We start from the raw sequence: 25,127 nt of genomic DNA, 5'->3' as shown, positions 1-25,127 counted from the left end.
AATGTGTTATTAAATAAATTGAGGAAGCAATATCAGTTCTGTATAGAATACCAAGGATGATAAAGAGTTGTTCACCTTAAGGGAGGTCAATTTCTCAATTAAGTCTTGGTTTAACAATCTTATTTGTATTATGTAACAAGATGAAAATTTGTTCTTAAGGAATCTGTTCCCTAAAAACTGCTTTGGACTTAATTCTAAAAGCATATGGACATATGTATTGTATAGTAAAATTTGCAGTAGCTACTTTCTCAGTGTTCTAAAGTATGTATTCATATAGAGTTCAGCTCTCAGTTTTAATACTGTTATTCATACTGTTGAATATGAGTCTGCTGTTGTTGCTCTTTACTCAGTATGTTTTGGTGAATGTGTTACTTTTGGAAAGAGACAAATTGCTAGTACAGAGCTATTTGACAACACAGATATAAGACAGCCTTGCAGTTGGAAAGCTCCGTACCTTATCTATACAGACATTTTGTTTGTTCAAAATGTTGTTGGGTTGCTTTGGTTTTTTGTTGGAGGTTTGTTTGTTTCTTAAGAAAATCAGCCATTAAAATGTTTTATGAACAAGGGAGAATTTATGTTCACTTGACAATGATGACTTCAGTAGATCCATAAAACTTGGATGTGTTCTTGAGGTAATCATAAGTGATGTTGACTGCTTCTTTGTTATTAGGACGCAGCACTGCTAGAAGTAGGGAACTTTGCATACAAAATGAAAATCCAATACTAACCCTGTAAATATAGAGGATTGTTGCCATGAGATAGTCATTCATAGTTATATGCCTCCAGTTCTTCCACAGACTATAAGAACACCCATCAGTTCGGTAAGAATTGTCAAGTGTTCTTGTCAAGTGCCAAGAAGAAAATCATGCTAGGAAAAAAATAAATAAAAAAGAAAGAAATCTGTCCATGAATTTGAGAAATCAAAAAGCTGTGTTTGCTTGATGACATTTCAGGACAGTTTACTTTAGACATTTGGTAGGTTGTTTAGAATTTATATTTTTATTTTCATTACAGAGTCATAGAATACTTTGGTTTAAAAGGAGACCTTGAAGATCATCTTGTTCCAATCCCCATTACCATCTTGTTTTCCTGGTAGCATAGAATCACTGAATTGACTGGGTTGGAACAGACCAGGATTGTGAAATATAACAGTCAACCTGACCTACCAGTTCCTGTCACTAAACCATGACCCATAGTGCCACATCCATACTTCTCTTAAAAAACATGCAAAGATTATTTTTTGCTTTATATAATTTGAAGAAAATGCTATTGAGTTTTGTTTTGCTATTTAAATATGTCAAGAAAGTTTTTAGCGTTGCAATTCTGAATGCATATTGCTGAATGTTTGAAATGTTGCAGCCGTGATGTACTGCATGTGGGTTCTTCAGAGTAAGAGCTGCATACCCTGAAGCTTATCTGTATTTTCTAAATAAAAAATAAAACCAAATATTTGGTATTTAATATAGAATAGATAAAATAAAATGCACTATCTCCATCTACACACCTAACCTTTATTCTTCTGAAGAAGTATGAAAAATGTAATTCAAAAAGGCAAGGTTATTTTTGATGCTTTATAGAGATAACTGTTCCTTTTTGATTCTTTATTTTTAAACGGAATTTAATCTTTGAAAGACAGCTTTAAAAGCACAATCATTTTGCTATAAACTAGTGAAATATCTGTGAAACTCTTTCCTATTTGCTTTTTCTTTCTTGCTTTTAATAATTTGTGTACTTTTTGTTTTACTATAGGAATCTGATGGCCAAGGCTGTCCTTTTTGTCGCTGCGAAATCAAAGGAACTGAACCAATTATTGTGGATCCGTTTGATCCAAGAGATGAAAACTCCAGATGTTGCAGTATTATCGATAGCTTTAGTATGCCCATGTTGGACTTGGATGATGATGATGACAGGGAGGAGTCTTTGATGATGAACCGATTGGCTTCAGTCCGAAAGGTATAGTTTCAAATATTTTGCAACAAATAAAGCTGTATACTTTTAAATAATGTTACCTGAACGTAAACAATGAGAGGCTGCATTTCATACTGAAGGTTTCAGAAACTCACTGAAAAATTCTCTGGGTGAAAAATCAAAATGCTTTGATATTGCAGCAAGAATATTAAAACTCAATGGAAAAAAATATATATACCTAGACTCTCATGTGATGTGAATGCAGTTAACTCTGTTCATAATGGAGGAAGCAACAAATGTGTTAGGATTATAAATGAGTTTCTCCATTAATAATAAATATTATTGCATTGTAAAGATGTCTTGGAACCCAAATCATTGCACACAAGTGCCTTTTTGTCACACTTCATGTAAGTTGTCTATAATTTTTTCTGTAATATAAAATGGATTTTATTAGATAATTTTAGAGGGAAAAGGATATCTGAAATTATTCATTGTAGCATTGTGTTTCTGGGTGTATTTGTTCTCAAAGTGCTCTGTGTTCATTTCTGGGATCTTTATGTTGACTGCAGGTGATTTCATCACAAATAAGAGCTATCATATTGTTGATTGTTTGCAGAGCTCCTATTATATTTTAGTTTTGAATAATACTCTCATTGGCCATATAACACTGAATTTTTACAGTGCATTTTCTATATTTTGGCTTTTACTGAGGTCATCTAGATTGAGTAGTTGACTTGAAATTAATTCTGTAACACCTTACTTTTCCATTCCTTATTATTGTATTTGTTAGAAAAAATCTGAGTGCATCTGTTACTTAGTATACATACTTCCAATAATCTTTCCTAACCTCTCAAGTCATATGAAACATTTATGTATATAATACAACATAGCCTACTCTCAGTTTATCCTTCCTGCCAATACTTAAGTTGCAGTCTGCACCCAGACCTTTGAGAGATAGCCTTGAATTGATGGACTTTTATAACACTAACTCTTCCATGATAAGGCAAAAATGCTGTAAGGTTTTTTAAAAAGAAGGAACTATAAGCTTTAATATGCAAAGTCTTGTTTTCAGTATCTACCAACTGCTTGAATTCTTAGATATTTTCTGGTTTTTATATCATTAATTTTGTTGTTCAATAAAAGAAACCTACTATTTATTGCTGAAGTTTCAGAAACAACGTTTTTCACTCTTTTTTTAGCCAGTTTAGATCGTTACGTTGAAATAACATGTCTCCTGGTGATTTTCAGCTGCTGTTGCCTTCTAAAAACTGTTTCCAGTGCTTGTAGAGTTTTGTTTTTAACTATATCACCTTATTTAGAATATATTGTTATTTATACATATTTTTTGGTTAATAATGCATTCTGCAGCCTTGTCTAAATGTTAAGTATTATTCATTCTTGTTAAATAATACGTCCTCAGAGCCTAGAAACTCAGCAATATTTTGTAGGATTTTATCCTCTTTGAATTTTCTTTCTCGTTAATGCTGTTAATATAAATGTGGCACTGCATATTGGCTGTGCTATGGAGTCGTTTGGGTTGTAGAAACAATGGAGATGAAAGGAGAGGAATAATCATTTGCAGGCAACTTAATGGTGTAGTTACTTTGTAATCCTGATGAACACATTGGTCAGTTCATATTCTATTTCAAGGGTTGTCATAATGATGCCAACCTTTGAAAATCAGGTGGGTTTTGTCTCAAATCACCTGGCTTGACTCTGCGATGGTATTGCTGAGGAAAATCATCTTGTTGTCGCATCTGGCTGATAATGAATTGGGAACTTAAGCCTGATAATCAATGAAAGTTCCATAACATAAGCTTTCTGAAAATGTAGGGCTTCAGGAGGTGTTGCTGGAGTTTTCAAATCAATCCTTATTGTCTTGAATGCCTCATGGGAGTGGCATTATTGTTGCCTTTGAGACTTGTACTGAAAACTTTTTGGAACTGTCATTAATATGTAAAGAAGATTACAACTTTTTATCATCTCCTGCACCTCTGTGAATTATAAATATAAGTTGAATACCATAAAAATACCAATTTTGCAGTTTATCTTTCTACCTCTGAAATATACTCATAAACAGTAAGTGGTAACTGCATTAAATCCCTGAGGGGCCTCCTCAGTCTTGAAAGTGCTTTAAGGAAAAGAATAATCCATTATTAAATAAAGTGAGTGAATATATCCACTTTAAAACAAATGAGTAATTGTTGTAGGTGTTGTGTATGAGGCAGCAGCAGCAGATCAACAGTATCAAAGGTTTCAAAGAAATGCACTGCAATTTGTCTGCTTATTGGCCTCATTGAGCAGCTTTTTATGTTTTTTTTTTTTAATTTCAAAATTATCTTAAGATAATTTTTATGATCCAAATATAAAGAGTGGTGCTGATTTTCTCATCACTGAGAGATTTCTATCACTGTACTAATCAATGTCAGAAAAAAAGAACTTAAATTCACAACTACTGATGCCGCTATTTCCTAGTAATAGATGCATCTGATTAAATAATGCAGCTGTGTTCCACACTGCAGTCCAGTTGCAAAAATAAGTCACAGCTGCTTGTCCCTGGGCAGCAGTTGTGCCAACTAGATGAAATCCAAGACCTCAGAAAGGAGTCTGTGTTCTTTTGCTTAATTACATCTTTATTGCACAGGTCTGTGTTGCAGCAGATTCCCTTTGTATGCTGAAGGTCTGCCTTCTGTCATGGCCAGTTCATTTGTATTAGTTTATGTCTTAATTGCTTACTTGTTTTTCCTTTTTGCCATTCTGCTCTCTAAACACTAAACAGAAAATACATGGAAATCTCCAGTAGATTATGAGCAGGAAAAAAAATGAGTATTTAGTCCATAAGGAGTGTTTCGGGTTTTTTTAAGAGGTTTTATTCTTTGCCAAAAATAGTAGTTAGGTACATCTATTGATACCCTGACATTCACAGGAAATGCAACCATATTGTTTGAAAAATCAAGTAATCATGCAACTAGGCAGCTTGGATATATGAAGAAATGTACTTTTAAAAAAAAATGAGAATATGAAGGAAATCTAACAGTGAATGCTGAAGAAAATGTTTGATGCTATTTTTTTTATTTTTTTTTTTTTTTTGTCTATTGATTTAAACAAAGAATCATAGTTTATAGTTTCTCCCAGGAATGTACCCTCTCATACTTCAGCACCAAGCAATTAAATGGGTTCAGCTTCCTTATAGGTTGGAGTAACTTATGTTTTATTAGCAATTTTCATTTTTCTTCACATATCTCATAAGTTATTAGCCTGTTGGCCATCATTGGTTCCATTTTTGAGCTACGATAAATGTAGAGACTTATTACAACGCTTCCATTTATGTTTAATAATAGTATCCGTTTGGAGGTGTGAGACTATTTATTTAGATCTATTTCAAACAGTTTCAGGAATAAATTAATCTTCTGTCTGATGCTGAAGCCAAAAGATTGAATATATTATATTATATGGCTCTTGGCTTATAGGAATGCTTGGTGGAGATTTAACTGAACTTTGAAAACTAATGCTCTTCAGTGACATAGTGTTTATTAGGATATTTAACTGATGGATGCTTTCTGTTAAGGCAAATGAACTTACATTCATTTTATAGTCAGTTTATAATTCTGGTTGCTCAGGTGTGCTTGCAGATAAGTATCTAGCATAGTTATTCATCTAGTTCCCTTTTCACATTGATCAGAGAGGGTAAGCACCTCACCTGTCTTTCATGTTTATATCCTCGTGTCCTTACAGTTAAGGTCAGGGACATTCACCAATTAAAGAAAAAAGTTGAAATTAAGTATTGAGTTTAGGCCAATTAGTATGAACATTGTGAGTACTTCCTCACTGAAAAGAGTAGCTGGATACAAAGATAATGTTGTTGACTTCACTTTATTGAAGAACTTTCTAGTCCAAATCCCTGTTGTAACTGTAGAAATCTTATATAAACGGAGGGGAAAGTTTTGATCAAAGTGATTTAGCGGATGCATTTGCATGAGCAATTTTATGTGCTTTGTGTAAGAATACAGTCTCTATAAGCAAGATGCATAGTGAGAATACCAGGATACCTCCGTGCGTGAGTGACCTGAGTCTTACAACTCCTGTGAATGTCTTGAAGCTACTCTAACTTCTGCAAAAAATTAACACAGAATGGCATGAACTACCAGATTTACTTAGTGTACACTGATACAGTGACTAGTTGCAGAAGTAGGTGGAACATAGATTGAGGAGTGAAATATTTTATTCTGATTGTAGTATAGCGTATTTTCTTAGTTTTAAATAATAAAATCGATATTTTAGAAGAACGTTCCTCAACTTTCACTGTGCCTATGAATTTGAAAGGATGAGTCGAGGAAAAAAAAACGGTGATTTGTCACTTGGGGATGATATTTAAAAGCAAATCAATGAGGAAGGAAATCAATTCTTTGTCTTGATGATTTTGCTCAGTAAGTTTTCAGAAGACACACGTTCAGCTTTTGTTGTGGTAGTCTGATATAACAATGGGTTGCTGTTAACAGACAAAATAGGCATCCAGCTTGGAAAGCTCCGTAGAGAATTATGAAATGGAATATTTACGAATGGAAAGTTATCAAGAGTACCGCATTCTGCTGCAGAATCGCCTTTTACATTTGTTGTTGTTTCTTTTTGATAGCAATGATTGCTTGTTTTAAACAAATTACTGGAATATATTTTCTTTGATTCTTATCACATATTAACATGGCTTTGAGATGCAAGGATTTTCACACTTTTTTCCAGTGATCAGGATCTGTGTACCTGTGTTATACCTGAATTAAGCATTCTGAGGTGTCAATTATGATAAATGACTATTAATAAATACCTGGCAAATTTAAAATGTTTTTCTTATGAAATGAAATTACATACTTGATCATCAGGTAAATTCTATGGTTTTTTTGGTTTCTTTTTTTTTTTTCTGTCATGAAGTGCAATGAGAGGCAGAATTCACCGGTGACTTCTCCAGGATCTTCCCCTCTTGCACAAAGAAGAAAACCACTTCCAGACCCCCTGCAAATCCCACATCTTAGTCTTCCACCTGTACCTCCTCGTCTGGATCTTATTCAGAAGGGGGTAGCACGGTCTCCATGCGCCAGCCCAACTGGATCACCAAAGGTAATTCTTACCAGCCCTTCTTTCTACATGAAGATTCAGTAGATTTGTTTGGTTTTGGTGTGAGCTTGCTTGCTTGATTTTGAATACTAACTATTAGGAAATTGTGTGTGTATGTTGTCTTTTTCAGGAGTTTCTTCAAAAAGACTTTTACTTCCTTTTTGCTTAGAAAAAGCTCTCAATCCATCCAATTCAGTCACTTAGAGATCCTTATTTCCTTCAGTTGACTTTGGTTATATCTGTCTTTTTGCATAAGTTACATAGTCAGATGATTACAGCTACATCCATTGGTCAAATGTGACCTGTTCATCTGATGGTTATATTATACTTAGTCAGAATTTTAAAGCCATTGATTTAGCAACACTGTTAACTGATCAATTCAGTAATAAACCTTGATTTGTGAAACCAAAGTGAAGTGAAATTTTCCTGAAAGTAGATTTAAAGGCCATTATCTCATTAAAATTACATGTTGTTCACTGTCAGATATTTGTGCTCACTTGCGCGGTACTTAGACAAGAAAAATATGTGCAGGTAGCCTGCTTTCAAAACTGTAAGTGGCATATATTATGATTCAAGTTTCAGGGGAAATACTTATCATAGAATCTTTTGAGTTGGAAAGGACCTTTAAAGTTCATCTAGTACACTTCTTTGCTGTGATCAAGGACACCTACATCTAGATCAGATTGCTCATAGTCCAGTCAAGTTTGACTTTGAACATCTCCAGGGATAGGGGCTTTCACCACCTCTCAGGGCCACTTGTTCCACTGCTTCACTACTACTTATTGTAGAATGCTTTCTTATACAGTCTATGTGCTTTGAAGCTGTTTCCCATTGTCCTCTTACAACAGACCTTGCAAAAGAGTCTGTCCCCTTCTCTCTTATAGCCCCTGTTTAGATATTGAAAGGCTGCTCTCAGGTCTCCCCAGAGCCTTCTCTTCTCCAGGCTGAACAACCGCAGCTGTTTTAGTCTGTCCTTGTGGGGAGAGATGTTCCATCCCTTTAATTTTTGTGGCCCTCTACTGGACACACTCCAATGGCTCCATGTCTCTCCTGTACTGAGGACTCCACATCTGGACACAGTATTCCAGATGAGGCCTCATTAGTGCAGAGCTGAGGTGCGGGATCACCTCTCTTGACCTGCTGGCCACAGTAGTTTGGATGCAGCCCAGGATACACTGGCTTTCTGATTGCAAGGACATATTGCTTTCTCATGTTTAGCTTGTCATCTAGCAGTCCTTTTTGGCAGGGCTGTGCTTCATTCTTATATCCACCAGCTTGTACTGAATTATAGGGGTTGCTATGAGCTAGGTGCAAGAGCTTGCATTTGGATGTGTTTGTTGAACCTCATGAGGATCTCCTGCACCCCCGTTCAAGCCTGTCTAGGTCTCTCTGGATGAAATGTTGTCCCTTGGGTGTGCTGACCTTACCACATTGCTTGGTGTAAATCTGCAAGCTTGTCATTGATGTCCATCTGTTCATTGAACCACTGACCACCACTCTCTGAATAACAACTCTCTGGATACAGTCTGGCAAGAATTTTAGTGTCCATTGAACAGTCCACCCATTAAATCCATATTTATCTGATTTGGAAAGAAGGATATCTGAAGTTACTGAATTGTATACTGTGTTTTTTGAAACTAGCGATACTAAACAGTAAAATAATTTTCGAGTAAGCATGAAGCAAAACTTCTGTTTGTTGCTTCCTATTATGAGCTGCTCATTTTGTTTCAATTGCAGTATAGAGAGAGGAATTTCAATTCTAATTTTGATCTTAGTGAATTCAAATTGAAGTTTTAAATATGAATTGGAACTCGTGTGTTTATAGTAATCCAATATGAAACACCTTTTTGGTACTCTTGGGTTTTTGCTTCAAGCTTGAAAATCAACTTTTTAAAGTTCTGATTGTCTATAATTCAGACAGAAGAATAGAAGTTTGAATAGTTACTTTATCAAACTTATTTAATCACATTTTTATGTTATAGAAGGGAAACTGCAGCACATTGAGAATATAAGCTTGGCATATCTATTAAAATATTCTTTGATAGACAATTTGTACAAAATTTATGGCTTTAAAAAAATGGAATTAGAAATATCACTGATATCATTTCATGTCTTTCTTTTCAATTATTTTGAAAATGCTTCTGTTTTCCCATAATACATTTCCATATATATATAAAAGTATTTTGGGAAATACAAGGGAAACAAGATGGGAATCAACAAGCAAGTGCAATTTCATGCTTAAAGAGAAAGACAAATTGTTCTACCAAAACTATTACAGTCAAAACTCTCCCTTTTCTTCAGTAAAACAGCAACAACAAAAAAATTTGGTCTCTGCTTTCTTGCTGCCTTGATAGTGAGAATTAATGTTTTCCTTAACTAGCATTTTGATTAAATACTTTTTTTATTTAATATGATAATATTGTATCCTTTTTATATGAATTGACTGTCCAGGAGAACTATGCATTCAGAGAAAAAGAATCTTCCCTATACTGTAACTGCTTGTAGAATAAAAATATTTCCTGATAACCTAGGAAGACCTGGATCAAGCATTATTTTGTATAATGTTTCTCGTAATTTTTTTTGTATTTATTCCATGACACAAATTATTTCCTTTTGAATGTGTTTTTTGTTTGCTCTTTATTTCTCCTGCATCCAGATGGTCTATTTTTCTTAACATTCCTCAGAATTCTTTTCAACAGCTAAAAGTGATTCAAAGCAAGCATTATGGAAACCAGAATAAAGGATTCTAGAAAAATATTATCAGTTACATAAGTCTGCTTTAGGCAATTGTCTCTCTCTTCTCCTGTGCCTTCCTTGGTTCTTCATTTAACAGCAGAAATGAGGGTTTAATTTCTGAAGAGAGACCATGTAGTCTGCAGATTGAAAAGGTAAAATTAACTTATAACTTACTGGCAGCTTCTCTTCTGGTGCCTGGAAAATGCCTCTGTTAGGAATGGTAAAACCATACTTGATCACGAAAGAAATGAAATAAACATTTATATATGTAACTTTTTTCCCCCTAACTTTGTTTTTGTTTAGTCTTCTCCTTGTATGGTGAGGAAACAAGACAAACCTTTGCCAGCACCACCACCGCCCTTGCGTGATCCTCCACCACCCCCACCAGAGCGACCTCCTCCAATTCCACCAGACAACAGGATAAGTAGACACTTGCATCATCCAGAAAGCGTGCCTTCCAGAGACCAGCCGATGCCCCTTGAAGGCTGGTGTCCCAGAGATGTGTTTGGGACAAGTCAGTTAGTAGGATCTCGAACAGGAAGTGACACTTCTCCCAAACCAGGACTGACTGCAGGTTCAAACATAAACGGAAGGCACAACCGCATAAGTTCTGAGCAAGGATTTATGAGAAAACACAGACGTCATGAATTGCCTGTGGAAGGTGCCAAGGTATGAAATTAGGTGAATGTATTGAACCCATAATGAAGAACCCTACTGCTGCATTGTTTTCCTTGGCTACAGTGCTTGTGTTTGTAAATCTTTCTTATTGATTATTAATAAAAATCAGGCCATAAATAAATGGTTTGTTACATTCTGCAATTTCTTAAATTGCAGTATATGAGGGTCTAAGTTAAAATTAAGTTTTAACGTGGAACATTCTAAAAACGGCTTGGAGAGAAAATTTTAGATTTGCTATATTCTTTCAGCAAATGATTTGTACAGTTGGTGCATAGTACAAGTTTAGTTATGCAGCATCTTAAGTCAACTTTGAAAATGCCTAAATTATTTCTGTGTTTGATGCTGGGTGCTGTAGTTACTTTCTGTGGAAAGTGAAGTGAGGACAGGGTAACGCCTTAAATCAATAAAGTATGTAATATGCATATATGGTATTTACAAATATATTTAAGTTGTTAGCTCTACTGCATGCATTAACAAAAGCTAAATATTCTAATGATCAGGTGGTCTTAATTATCTGTAAAATGTTATTTTGAAAGAAACATTAAATTAGTGATGATCTTCACTGTAATCTAATGGAAAAGATCTAATCTACCTTGACCATAAGAAAGAAGAAATGAGTGCATCAAAAGCCAAGCTAAATGTAGAATAGTATGTTGTATCTTTGTTACTGACTGTATGGGCAGTATGATGAAAATGTATGATGAAAATGTATGATGGCACGGCTTTAGTTGTATTGCTTGATTTGATATTATCATCAGTTCCTTAAACTTAATTAACAGTAACTAGCAAATGCAGTTGTTGTCAGTAATGCAAATATTTTTAGCTGGGTTTTTCTTCCTTTGGATTTTAAATCAGAGCTCCAGCTGCTGGAGCTGTATGTTGTTGTAATTTCTCCATAGCATTTTTTATTTTTCTTGGACAGAAGTCCAGTGTAGTGTCCAATAATTCATTTTGAGCTATGAGGGTGTTTGGAATTGTCACTTGCAATCTTTCCACTGATTGTCCAGCTTGGTTTGGCTGGGAGGCCTCTGCTTGTCACCTAAGAAGTATGATTGCCTGTCCTTGGCTGCACTGAATAGTGTCTAGAGCTAGGGTGTTTTTTCTATTAAAAAAAAAAAAAAAAAGTGAGAGAGGATTGATTGTTTCCACTTGTTAATTGAAGTTATCTGAGAGACTAGAAAGCGGAGCAGTAGTCCTAGTATTAGTCATCCTCAAATAACTTGCAAGACTGTGTACTTGGAGAGGCCTGAATTTGGAAAGAAAGCAAGTGTTGATGGCCTAAGGAAAAATCCACATTTCTCTTCTAACTGCTACTTAATCAAAGCATCTCAATATTTCTTTATAGAGCAGACTATTAATTCAGTGTTGCTGCTGTTTTTTGGTTGAAAACTATATAGCTTGTGCTTGAAATGCAGTAAAAAAAGTTAGAAATCATCTCTTCTCACAATATTTCTTTATCAAATGGATATTGTGGTAACTTTGGAAGTATGATTTTTAAATTTCAGTTATTATTGGTAGAAAGTTGTTGTTTATGTGATGAAAAGTGCTTAAGAAGTTCATGGTATTATTTGTAATAAAAATGTTCTTTCATCAGAACTGAGGTCAAGACCAAAATTTTACTTAGAATTAGACTGAAGTTTTAAATGTTGTAGATTTTAATCTGCTTTTAAAAGTATACTGGGTTTGTATCTTCAATAGCACATTCAGATAGCCATTTAACATTCCAGTTGTGGTTAGGCACAATATTGAAGCAAATGGAAACAATACTAATCAAATCAGAATTACTGCTCAGTGTGGAAAAGCAATTGTAATCTAGAGGGGTTATACAGGTATTTCTTTAACCAAATGTTGTTTGAAATGTCATGTTCAGTTAGTAGGTCTAAGCCATTTGGTTAAATGGAGTAACTGACAACTCTGAATTACCATTTGAGGATGCATGAACATTCTCAAGGGTAACACTTCATGAATTTCCAACCCTAATTCATTTGTCAGTCATAATACAATCTTTTTGTTCTTGGTTAAGGCCAAGAATTCAGAAGAAAGTTCTACATTCTGCCGGGTACAGCACCACAGAGGTTTAAAAAATGGTGTTTAACACGCGGTTCCTGTTGTTTTCCATCTGTACACCATCTCTGTTGCTTTCAATAGTTTGCAATCTAATTTTCCCTAAGTGGTTTAGCTGTAACTGAGTAGTCCATCTAGGAAGTGTGACATCAAAATTCCTCTCCTGGAAAAATTTAAAGCTAGTGTGTTCTACAGCTCCCAAATGGGGTGAGCTGAAATTGATATGAAAAGAATCACTTAAGAGTATAGGTCAGTTGTATGAACTCCTAGGAAAGTTTTAATGCGTAACCTCCTCAAAAGTCAGTTTTGTAATATCTGGTTGAGGAACATCTGTGGTGATAAATGGGAGCAGAGACTCATTGTAACTTCTGTATGATTTTAGGTATTTTCAAATGGTCACCTGATAAATGAAGAATATGATGTCCCTCCACGGCTTTCACCTCCTCTTCCAGCTGCCTCCACCATCCCTAATATAAAGTAAGTTAACTTTAACTATAAAGGAAATTGGCTAATTAATGTCAGATAATAGCACTGCTGTGCTATTGTAAAGTAGATATATAATAGATCTATATAGAATACATTCTGTGGTGCTAAATGGAAAACAGAAAAAAAAGAAAAAAATGAACTGTATCTATTTGTGGTGTGTTTTCCATGATGCTTTAATGTGTTTCTACAAAGGAAATTTAATTTTTTTTTTTTTTTTTTTAAGTAGAAACAATTCTCTTGTTGCTTGAACATATTACATTTCATAGCAAAAGAATATATTGTGGCAGATGATCTTGCTCATAGGTATCTGGCAGTGGGAGCAGAACCTGTTCATTCCATTTTCGGTTCTACTAGTACAGAAAAATTATGATCAAAGCTATATATTACAAGAGATGAGAGGTTCTAGAGGCAATGCTAAGTGTAAAGATAATTTGTGTGTGCATGCACTCTGTCTCTAACCTTGACATGTTTACTGGACTTTCTACACAGAGAGCTTTTTGTCATGCCAGTGTCAGTAGTTGCAAACTACTCTGTGTTCTGGTAATATTGTGGTTTAAAACATGAACAGTCCTCTGTTCAGATTAATCTTCTCAAACTGACTGCATCTTCCATGATACACAGAGCTCCTGGGGTGATACATGGCCTATTGATCAGAAAGAGAAAGAATTGACTGTGATGGACAAACTACATACTTGAGTATTCCAATGCAAATTGCTGAATTCTAATAAATGGAAGATTTTTATTTTTTATAATGTTGAAACAAGCAACAACAAAAAACGGTATTGTTTCATGAAAATCTCATTTTTGCAGAGATATTTTTCCTAGTGCAAGCTTCTCATTTTTCCCTCCGCTCTAATCGCTGCAGAGTTTTGGTTTGAGAGTTTTATTCAGCTAAGTCATTTGTTTCCTAGTTATTTTTGTAACTCTGTAGATTTAACTGGAATATACACTGACCAGGTATGAAATGCCTTAGTCTAAATAATGATGAGTCAAAATGATGTTTAGTTGGATATTCACAGTTCTACAATTCTGACGTCCTTACTTGACTTATTTGATCATTTATTTACTGAATATGACATAGCAAATATTAACTACTTTTTTTTTTTAACTGAAATGCATAGTTTATTATCAGTTGTTTTTTTTTTTAATTTATTTTTTCCTGAAAACAGGGCTAATTTATTTTCATTTTGTTAGTTTTATTATTACTATTATCCATACATTAGTCATGGAATGTTGGATTCATGTTAACTAAGCATCTACTTTTTATTTTCCACTCAGCTGCAATCCCTACTTGTGAAAGCAGTTATTCTTTTATTGGACTGATATAATTATATCAGATCACTTTTAGCAATTGAGTGAGTTTTGAGCAATCAAATTGAGTTTTGATCAAATCACTATTTTCTTCTCAACAAATAAAATAAAGTTTTTAGATTGAAGATATAGAACAGTTCTTCCCTCAAACGTGTAAATTTTCAAAGTAAAAAGTGTTTTTATTCCTGTGGGTAGGTTCCATTTTGCTACATTAGTAAAGATTGGTCTCAAAAGTGCTATATACTATAGTATTATTTACTGCCTTTTTGAGTATGTATGAAGCATTCAATTCCAAGTACCTTTTATATTCCATACATATGCTAGGAAGAAGTAGTTGCCTTGAGGTGGTTGAGGAAAAGTACACAGAATGGTATTTCTCCTCCTGCTATCCCATTTATCCTCGCTAGCTGACTTTAAATGTCATTATTCCATTAAAGGAAAATGGAAAGGCTTGGAAATTGTGGTTTCCTTGAAGTCAGTCTTTGCTGTGGTGCTTTTAGAAGGAGCTCTGCTGACACAAGTGTTTCCAGATACCTGAGAAAGGATACTATGCAGAACTTAGATTCACAAGCTTAACAGATCAGTGAGCTTGGATGCAACAGCTACTCTTGGATAATTCTTGTATGAATTCTTAGCCTGTGATCAATAGAAAATTGTATATTCCCCTGTGAACAAGGGCAAACTCTTTTATATGTGCTTAGGTTTTAAGGGTAAATATGCACTCAACGGTAGTTTTTTAGAAGCATCTGATAAACATTGACTTATGTGATCTGTATAACTTAGCATCTATTTTAGTGAAACAGAGATAGCTTAATAACTTGCTTTTAAGCTCACTATCAACTGTTTCTTTGCGTAAAGTCTGTACAAGTGCTGATATTAAGAACCTGAAGTCTATGCTGTACATTTTGTGGGTCAGCAGTTCAAACAGTTTTAGTCTTGTCCCATGAATTAGAACAATCTGCAGCAATTGGAACATATTAGTGGCATGCTTGGAGTGCGTCTTAAATTTTTGTTTAATCTGAGTGATACTGAAGTTGTGCATTCTTCAATGCAAATCAAAGTATGGTAGGTGGAAAGAGTAAAGAGATTCATTTCAGAAGTACAGTCCTGATCAGAGCAAAATACAAGGACTGCAAGTTCATCTTATCTAAGCTCTGTGAATTAATTTACCAGTAAATGATGGAAGGGGAATTTTTCCATGAAGTATCTTCAAGAAAGTGTGCTGTTAGTTTCCCTGAAGGTCTGCTAGTTTACAACTGAGCTGGACTTAAAGAGGCTTGGCAAAAACAACTTCTCTGTCTTCCCTGCCTTACTTTGCCCCTAGGTGTTCAATATAATAAGAGAGTTTGGCATCTAGGTGACTGTTCAACAAATCAGAAAAGACAAAGTCACTGTTTATCAGAATGCAACAATGCAAAAGAGATTTGGGGTCAACTTATTGCAAATAGATTTCAATTTGGAACAGCAATGTGATTTATTTAGATCTATGAATTGTGAAAAGTTAATAAAACATATGAGACAATTTTAGGAATCTAATGAATATATTAGTTATATGTTAGCACCTTTAAATCGCTTTACAAATCAAAAGGACCTTTCAGATATTAATCACATATCTCAGCAAATATTTTCCTCACTTTAAGGATAGCATGAAAGAGACTTTACTATCATGAAGGGCCTTGTCTAAGGCTACAATGTACTTGGAAGCAGGAGAATGTAGAACCTAGGTCTTTAAAAATTCCAAACCTATAATGATTTCTCTGCAATTGTTGAAAATTGATTTTAGCATAAAGATACTGATATTCGTGAAATGAAATTATAGATTTGTTATAGCATAAATTAGGTTCTTGTACCTACTGAATATATAAGTTCAGAAGCAGGCAGGGAAGGGAAAACTTTATTTTTTGTTCTCCTTGAATATCCTAAATTTGCTAATTTTTTAAACTGTCAGTAAATGAGTCTCCCAGCTTTCATGTGTAATAACTGTTTATGTCAGGAAGCTGGTAAGGTTAGCTATTACAGTGCTGTACTTCAGGTGATGGTCAGGCTCTTAGTTTGTGCCCTGTAGATTTCCTGTAAAACAAACAAACAAAAAAACCAACTCTAATTAAATAACTAATCAACAACCTAAATTTTTCCTATAAGCAATTTTAAATAGTGCCTTCAGAAACTTTTTTGTTATTTTTATTACTTTTTTTTTTTTTTTTCTATTGTTTCCCATTTGTAGCCTTTGAAATGGGCTTCAAACACTACCACCGTGCTGGCTTCTGTTTTGTTTGGTGTTGGACCTTTCTGGTATACATACCAACATTGGCATCAGTTCAATTTGTGATTATTTTGAAAATTTGCAGGCATATATTTTTTATATAATATCTTCAGAACATGCTGGATTGCTGAACAGGAATGGTTGCACAAGCTCAGAAGTAGTTATTCTTAATGAGCCTTTGAACTGTCTGAGCACAATACAGACTTCTCATTATCCTGTTAGGTTTTACTTGCTTTAAATGTAATATTTATAAAAACCATACACAGCAGTGACATAAACCTGTGGCCTGCTCAACTTGGAGATCAAAGATGGAAAAAGCATTTCACATTGCACTGCTGTATTTACAGAAGACCTTTTGCTCCCTCTACAGAAGGTGGTTGCATACTGCAATATGTGGTTTGGAGTTCAGTGTTGTGCATCTTCTTTCACCTTGTGTTTAGCTGGAATGCTTTTGCAAAAAACTTGAGTTCCCATCTTCCACACATTTGTTGGTGAAGTCACAGGTGTATTACTGATTGAAAGAAACAGTGTCTGAGAAGCTAGGGAGCTCTAGACTATGAATATATTAAAACAAAAGCAACATATCAGCCTCCTACTTTCTCTCCTCTTATTTTTTCTCCCTCGTTTGTTCGTTTATTTAGTGACTGGTATTCATAGCAGTTGGTTATTCACTTTTGTTCATAGAGTACTCAGGTGTTCTGAAGTTATTTAACATGATCTAAAATAAATTGTGAAAGGCATAAGATTTTCCTATGTGAAAATATGCATTGCGTGTATCAGATGCTGTTAGTGTTGGAAAAAAATGAGGAGATGAGCTTGACTTGTCACTTCAGTTCTTACCTTTATGATAAAATTGAACTAACAAGACCATCAGAAAGGAAATTTTGTCCACTCCTGTCTCATTTTTCCTATGGTACTTAAAAATGATATATTAAGTAGATGTGTCTTGTAATGCGGCATGTAGTTGAGCTCAGGGGCCACAAATCAAAATGGCCAAGAATGCATTCCACATCATCCTTTGACGTCCTCCAGCTATTGATTCTGGTAAGGAATGAAGGTACTAGTTATTTAATATGCCAATGATTTTTGAGGATACGCACTTAGTGTTCAGCTAGTTTAAGGACTGAATGTCTGTTTATGGTTTTTATGTATGGTTAAACAGAAGTCAAATTAAACCCTTAATGTAAGTTTGTGTATTTTAAATGGCTTGTGAGTTTCTTATTGATTTTAGTGTATCAGTATAATCGCTATAAGCAAAGGGGCTATATATGTAAAAGAAGGTGATATTGATTGCTACTTAGGCTAGGGATTTTTTTTATGTCTGATGAAGTGAATGGTATGCTGAACTTGTTAATGTCTAGCAAAATCTCTTCCCCTAGATGGTGCTCACTAAATGAAAGTTTTGCCCATTGTTATGTTTATAGCACAAAACCATCTAGAAGGAATTAAGCTTTAGCTTAAGCTGTAAAATAAAACTAGTATCCTGCAGTATTCTCCAGATAAAACTTTTTTTTTTTTTCTTGTATTTTTGTTTTTGTACCCGTAAATAGAGGTTGTAAACCTACTTGGGAGTTCAGTGATGTAATGGCTGGAACAAGATAGAAATCATGAATTTCAGCTGCCTTACTGTGCCCTGCTAAATACTATTTGCCCTGAATTAACTTCTGTTTCATTCTTTTGATATGTGCAAGCAGCTTAAGCTGTCTAAGCGCATATCTAGTACTAATTCTTTGTAATTTTCTGTTGTGTTGTGCTTGCTTAAAGTAGCTGTTTAACGCTTAAAAGGTCCAGTAACCTGTTTCCTCTCTAAGTATTCACACTAACAGAAAAGGCAGTAACTTTTAAGCATGTTTGACATGGTATTTATTTTTTTTTTTTAACATTACATGTAGCTGGCACATATTAAGGATGTTTATGCTAAAGAAGTGTATCTTCTACATTGTACTGAGGACAATTATCCAACAGTTAAAGCAGAACTGATCTTTTTTTCTCATCTCCATAGGTGCCCTGTTTCCTCAGCAAATTCTCTGTCTGATAAATCAAGGGATCATACAGATGATGATGATGAATACAAAGTTCCTTCTTCACATTCTATAATACTGGGCTCTCAACCACCTCATTGTCATAATATAAAACCTGTTGCTCGGTAAGATCGTTTAGCAATCTTGCAAGCAACTTACTACCAAAGTCTGTCTTTTTCCAAAATTTAATTATATTAAACATTTGCTGTGATGATTGTTTGATGTCTAAAATGTTTTATCTTTTCATGCTTGTGTTAATTATGCTTCTGTTTCATTTAACCACCACAATCATATACCTGTGAAGTTCGCTCTATTGTATCTCGATGATATGATATTATTTGTTGCATTTAAATAACAATTCTCAGGAAGATAACTTTTTTTGTTACATACATGGAATAAGACTCTTTTGCTTTAAACATATGCTAAAGTATTCTCTCCAAACTCTCACACTTATTAATTATTAATAGACTATAGCAAAGAGATTTTGAGCCAAAGAACATGACATCTGAAGGCTATGTCATTCGTGGTGAACTTCTTGATCTTTGAATTATAAAGAAAATCTAAAAGTCTGGATTGAAGAGAATAAGTCTTGGGAGAAAAAAGGGCCAATTCCTTATTCATCCTTTAGGTCAAAAATATGATACTGAAACCAGTAATTCATCTACAGAGTCCAGGCTTTTCTGCTGGTAAAGAATGCAGTGACATATTGCCTTTTTTTCTCTGTCATAATACAATTTAAAGAACCCACTATCAGTAAAGCTCAAAATATCTCTCATCACAGAATAAGCCACTTAAAATTTTTTAGACCTTTTCGGTTGGCCATTTATAACATGAATAAAAGATGACTCCTTGCATGCAAGTTAAAAATTTTGAGAAACAGAATTGTTGAAGTGGTGATACAACCATCATTGCATGGATGTGAATGTTACACCATTGTCTTAACTTTATGATCTTGAGTACTTAAATGCCTACCCAACAACCTTGATTATAGTTACTTCATATGCTTAAGAACTTGGGGGAAAAAAGAAAAAAAAAAAAGCCTTTACGTCTACACTTTTTTAAAAATCTCATAGGATGTATAACTTAAATCTTAACTTTGAAGTATTATTCAAAATATTCAATGAATCAATGAAAATATTCAAAAATAATTCAAAAAAAGCATTAATGCTTTGTTTTTCCCTAATTGTCTTATATGTTTAGCAGCTTTCAGTGTCACCTTCTTTTACCTCTTTTTCTTAAGTATTGCATCCTCAGCCTGTAGATAATGCTTGGCCATTTCAGTAAACAGAAGAGCCAATGGAATTTATTTCAAGTTTTTTGAAATTCACAAACAATTCTTCCATTTAATTCTAAAATTATATCACTCATGATTTCCTGTTATTTTGCTACTAAATCTGTCAATTCTAAAAATTGCACAAGATGAATAAGAAGAGGTGATTCACGGTCTAATTTTCTGGCAGGTCCGTTAACTGTCTGGTTTGTTACAGCTGATCTCCTTCTACATACATATAGGCAAGTTCAGCAATAAAAAATGGAAAGAAAGAATTTCAGCATTAGGGTAATTAGACTAGAATAAGAAAAGTGATATGTTAGTCATTCACTCTTTGATCACTGTCTTTTCCTAATAATATTTTTTATGAAAAGGCTGGCTTGTTAGTACTAATATGCTGCTATTCTCTCAGTGCTGTGTAATGTCAATGTAAAGAGGTATTTCAGGATGATTTGTATTTTGATTCCTTTACTGGTGTCTTCATGAAGACTTTTTAAGCAGTGTCAGGTTATCTTACCTACCTATTTTGATGAATTGATTGAAAACGCAGAACACATTTAATCTAAAGTAGCAATGATTATTAATTACGTAGTATATATGCCAATGAGTCAAAGTAAGTGTTGCTTCCACTGCTTTTGAAAGGTTGAACCAATCTAATTTTTTAGAGAGAAGCAACACTTCCTCTACCACTTTCCTGGAGAAATTAATTCATAACAAAATGCTTCTTGCCATTAGTTTTATTTTTTCTTTTTGTTTGTTTGTTGTTTGACTGTTTTTTTTTTTTTAAGTCTTGTGATTATTCTTACATTTTTTTCATTACTCCGAGTTATAACTCTTGGGATCACAAAACACAATTTCACTTCCTTTTTGCCTGTTGATGTATTTTAAATGATTATAGACCTTCATTCATCCCTGCGTTCTGTATGGCTGAAAGAGATAGTTATACCAATTTTGACAATCCTGGTAAAAACCCAAGATGTGAAATTCTAACTTCATATAGCTGTAGCAGATTTGTCAATGTGTGATAATAATGACATGTAGTGTGTAGTTTGTTGGGTTTTTTTTTTTTTCCATTTTTAAAAAGGAGTTGTTTAGTATGCTGTTTTTTTCTAGAGAAACCTTCTGATTCTTTCCAAATATGCAGGATCAGCAGCTCCAATGGCAGGAGTTGTTTTCCAGTTGTTTGACATTTATTTAAACAACATTTAATATTATGGAAGACATTTTTTGCATGTTATTTCCCCACGGTCTTTGAGCAGTTGCTTTACCAAAAATGAAAACTAAAAAAACTGCCATAGATTGTTTTATTTTTTTTTTTCTGTTGAGATTATAGATTTATTTGTACTTTGCTTCATTAATCATTAACTCTTAAGTGAATTTTTATATTTAACTTGATACTGTTATTTAAATTTGAGAGACTGGGTACACTCACATTTACAAAAAGAAAAAAAAAAAGATTCTAGTAAAAGCTGTCAATGAGACTCCGTTTTTCTATACAGAAATAGATGTCTGCAGAACTGCTTTGACTTGTTAATTTCTTCATTTTGAACAGTTGGCTAAGATTTTACTTGAAATTCGTTACTGCCAGTGGTGTGTTACTGTTTTCTGTTTGTTTGCTTTAAAATCATTTTCCTATGTAGATAGTTGCCAAAAATTCCCTTTTGCCCTCTTAGTGTTTTAGCTAGTACAAGTTTAACAGTTAGAAAGGGGAAAACAGTGTTGAGTGTATACATTAAATGTGTAAATAAACCAGTGATCCGACTTCTGAAGTAAGGACTGTATTTAACATTAGTAATTCGATATGATTCTTCCTGTACTTTGAGTACGTTACTTAAACTATATCAGAATACCGCCAAGAAAACAATATAATTCTTCAAAGGACTTTCAATGAGAGCTATCCAGTACCTAAGCTCAGTATAAAAACTACGAAGTTTAGAGTTGATGCAGTTTCTCATCTTTCATTTGTTTCTGTGTAGTGGAGTGCTGTTTTCATAACTTTGTAATTCTGGAAATTAACACTCAGTTAAATGGTTGATATTACTTCCTTGTTAATGTCTGTCTTCAGGGTTTGTGAGAATGGTCAATGTGCTGGAGTAACAAATGGAACACACAGTGCTACTTCTGATGTGAAGAAATCAAAACATCCAGAGTTAGGTACGTTTTAACATTTCACCTTTCTGCAAGAAAACTTACTCTGTGCTTTTCCAGGGGTACAGCAAGAAAACACTCACTTCTTGTAATTGTGTCATTCAGGAGATGTCTATGATGCACCTACTGTTCCGGTACCTTTGCCACCTGCACGGCCTCCTACCAGAGACAACCCCAAACACAGCTCTTTGCTCAACAGGACTCCCTCCGATTATGATCTTCTGGTGCCCCCTTTAGGTTGCAGACTTTTTGCTGATTACATTTAATGGTTTACTTAGCCTAGATTAACCAAATGCCATGTTTACTGAAAAACAACAAATGTTGAGTATGTTAAGAGTACCAAACAAACTATGGGCTAAAAATTACAGCTGTACATCAATACTTGCCAATGTGGCATCTGTCTGTAAGCCCTCATGCAAGACAGATGAATGGATAAACTAAGTCTGGATTCAAGCTGCAAAGAAAAACAAAACTGGTCTGTGTAAAATAGATTGAAAACTTACTTGGATTATTGCAATTTAACGCATGGAGGGTTTCTGATTGTAGCTTAAATAATTACATTTATCATATTAAAAAGATGAGTGATAGGATTTGAGTGAAAGAAAACTTAATTAAGTTACATTGATAAGTTTTTCTATTGCTTTTCCAATGTCAAAGGACAGTTCAAAACTCACTGCTGCTACAGTCACATAAAGCTATCTTCCCTAGTCCAGACTTAGCCTTGTGCCAATGAGGTAGACATTTTGAGGTCAATAATATTAAAGAGGCCACTCTGCCTACATACTGAGACTGAGCTTGACATCACATCTACTTTCATCAACAAACTCAGTTCTCTCATTGCTAGACTATACTGTATGTGTCATCATCCAATAAAACCTCTTGAACAATGCTTGGTAACTCTGGTCCTGTCTGCATTACGTTAATGTAAGGGGAGTTATTTTGCCAAGTATACTAAATTCACTTTGTATCTTAGGTCAGAGCTTTAGAACAAAAGATAAAGATAACATATGGTATAATCGGATGTAGTCAGCATTGGTACTTGAATATAAGTATATTTTCTTAGCCACTGAAGCATTATTATTATTCTACACTGATAATCAATGAGACTTTTATTACAATACAGTCATACAATACAGTCAGTTGAACCATTTAAAAGACATTCCTCCCCGTCTCCATCCAAGAAAAGAAACTGAGCATGTTTTAAAAGAGGACTGTACATAGTAGGAGTCAGGCTAACAACTTCAGTAATGCAGTCACTGATCTGCTAGACAAATCCCAGGAGCAAGGGACACAGTAGCCAGAGAAAAATCAATTTCAAACCATTCTATGATGCTTTATGAAGTTTTGTTCATCTAATAAGTCTTTCCTAAATGCAGGTGATGATGCGTTTGATAGCTCACCTCCTTCACTACCACCACCACCACCACCTGCTAGGCACAGCATCACTGAGCACACGAAACCGTCTGGCTCAGGAAGTCGACCTCCTTCAGGACATGAACTGTTCCTTCATCCTGGTAGGAATATAAAAAAAAAAATATATATTTAATTTGATTTATTCCAGAAGTGAAACTGTTATTCAGTAGAGTTGTCATTAGGCTTCGGAAATCTGTTTTGTATTCAGCTCAACATACAGATATATAAGGAATAGTTTTGCTTAGTTTTTTTGGTTTTTTGGTTTTTTTTTAAACTGTTATTGAATGGTGGAGTTGAAAAAACAAAGAATAAGACAAGTCAGCTTTTCATTATCACAAAGTAATAAGATCAAGTCAATATTTTTATACAAGGCAAGATATTTTGTTAAATTGTATTTTTCTCATAGGAATTATTACTTCCAAAGTACCAATTTTTCTGTTGTGATCTGAGGTATCCTCTTGTCAATTCCATTGTTTTTTATAGTTCATTAATAATTCATGTATGGTTATTTTTTTTTCCAAGTTGCTACTTGGGAAAAAACTCGAAAACATGAGAAAATAATGCCCTGTTTTGTTAGAACTGTTGCTGTAAGATTTTGCAGCAGAACTGTATTAATTGTGAACACAGCTGCAGGACCCTGTGGTTTTATATTTTTTTTTATAATTAGTGAAATTTTCACCTAGCTTTTCCCACAGGACACTGTCACGTTTTTAGCCCAGTGTTTTGCGTATGAAAGTCATGAAAGTTACATTTAGAATTCATTAGTGTGAGCTGATGACCGTTTGATTGTCGGGTTAATCAAGTTGTGTAAATTTGTTGCTGATAATACAAGTTAGAATGGGGATTTTATGAGTTACAGGGCATGTCTACCAAGTGGCTTTTTTCCCCTTTGTAGAAGCTTCCAAAGAATACTGGTGTCTCTGTTTATTCGTTCCAAGAACATTTGTGATTAGATCCCTTCCTCTTTCCTAACTCTTCTTGATAAGCTATATCAAGAGGTTTAAATTTAAATGTTTCAGTGATAGTGTCATAGGAGTGCAGGAATGTAGATGACATACAAAATTCATAATAAACTGATAGGTTGTAGGGTGTTTTTCTGACCTTTGTGAATGTCATCTGTGGTATTTGAGTGTGTTAACTTAGATTGAACCAAAATAATCTGCTTTGAAATGTTTTCATTGTGTATATGTATATATATTTTGCCATCACTTGAAATCTCAGCACTGAGTAGTTCACCAAAACTGTATATGCTTAATAATGTGGAACTCCGCTTCTGCGTGCGTCCAGGTAAAAAGATTAAGCACGCTGCAGGATGTAGAGGTTGATCACAAATACAGAACCAGGAACTAAACTACCTTCAATGCTTCAGTCTTAAATTGTGTAATCTGAGGCAGAAATACACTCTGCACCATTCAGTTCTAATATGAATGCTGAGGGGGAAACAAGAAAGTCCTCCATCATGCAAACTCTATTGATCTGTCTACAGTTCCCCGGTATATGCAGGGTTTTTAAATATCTTTTCCTAATACTCAGAAGAAGCATCACTGATAGTGTTTAGAAAATATTTATTTTTTAATTAAAAATCAGGAGAATGCATTTATGGCCATTTATTCTTTATTTTTACATAGTGAATACAGTCTTACAACAGCATGAGTCTTGTTAGATACATATGTCTACTTGAGCATATGTGCCTTTGTGAATTGAACTTTAAATTCTTTTT

General features: G+C 34.3%; 1 protein-coding gene across 7 annotated transcripts in view; it reads left to right on the top strand.

Annotated features, from left to right (window-relative positions):
• The window catches only part of CBLB (Cbl proto-oncogene B), a 115,575-nt gene that overhangs the window by 80,645 nt on the left and 9,803 nt on the right, over positions 1–25,127 (top strand). For 6 of the 7 annotated variants that reach the window (XM_015877622.2, XM_015877632.2, XM_015877667.1 and 3 more), the window contains exons 10-17: positions 1,753–1,956; positions 6,835–7,020; positions 10,057–10,422; positions 12,878–12,972; positions 18,558–18,701; positions 21,912–22,000; positions 22,100–22,231; positions 23,371–23,508. In XM_015877622.2, the coding sequence (XP_015733108.1) occupies positions 1,753–1,956; positions 6,835–7,020; positions 10,057–10,422; positions 12,878–12,972; positions 18,558–18,701; positions 21,912–22,000; positions 22,100–22,231; positions 23,371–23,508 (1,354 nt within the window). The remainder of the gene's footprint in view (positions 1–1,752; positions 1,957–6,834; positions 7,021–10,056; positions 10,423–12,877; positions 12,973–18,557; positions 18,702–21,911; positions 22,001–22,099; positions 22,232–23,370; positions 23,509–25,127) is intronic. The other variant, XM_015877642.2, reaches the window with a different exon arrangement.

The sequence above is a fragment of the Coturnix japonica genome, chromosome 1 (assembly GCF_001577835.2).
Source record: "Coturnix japonica isolate 7356 chromosome 1, Coturnix japonica 2.1, whole genome shotgun sequence".
In the NCBI taxonomy this organism is placed as follows: Eukaryota; Metazoa; Chordata; class Aves; order Galliformes; family Phasianidae; genus Coturnix; species Coturnix japonica.
This window is presented reverse-complemented; position numbering and strand designations above follow the sequence as displayed.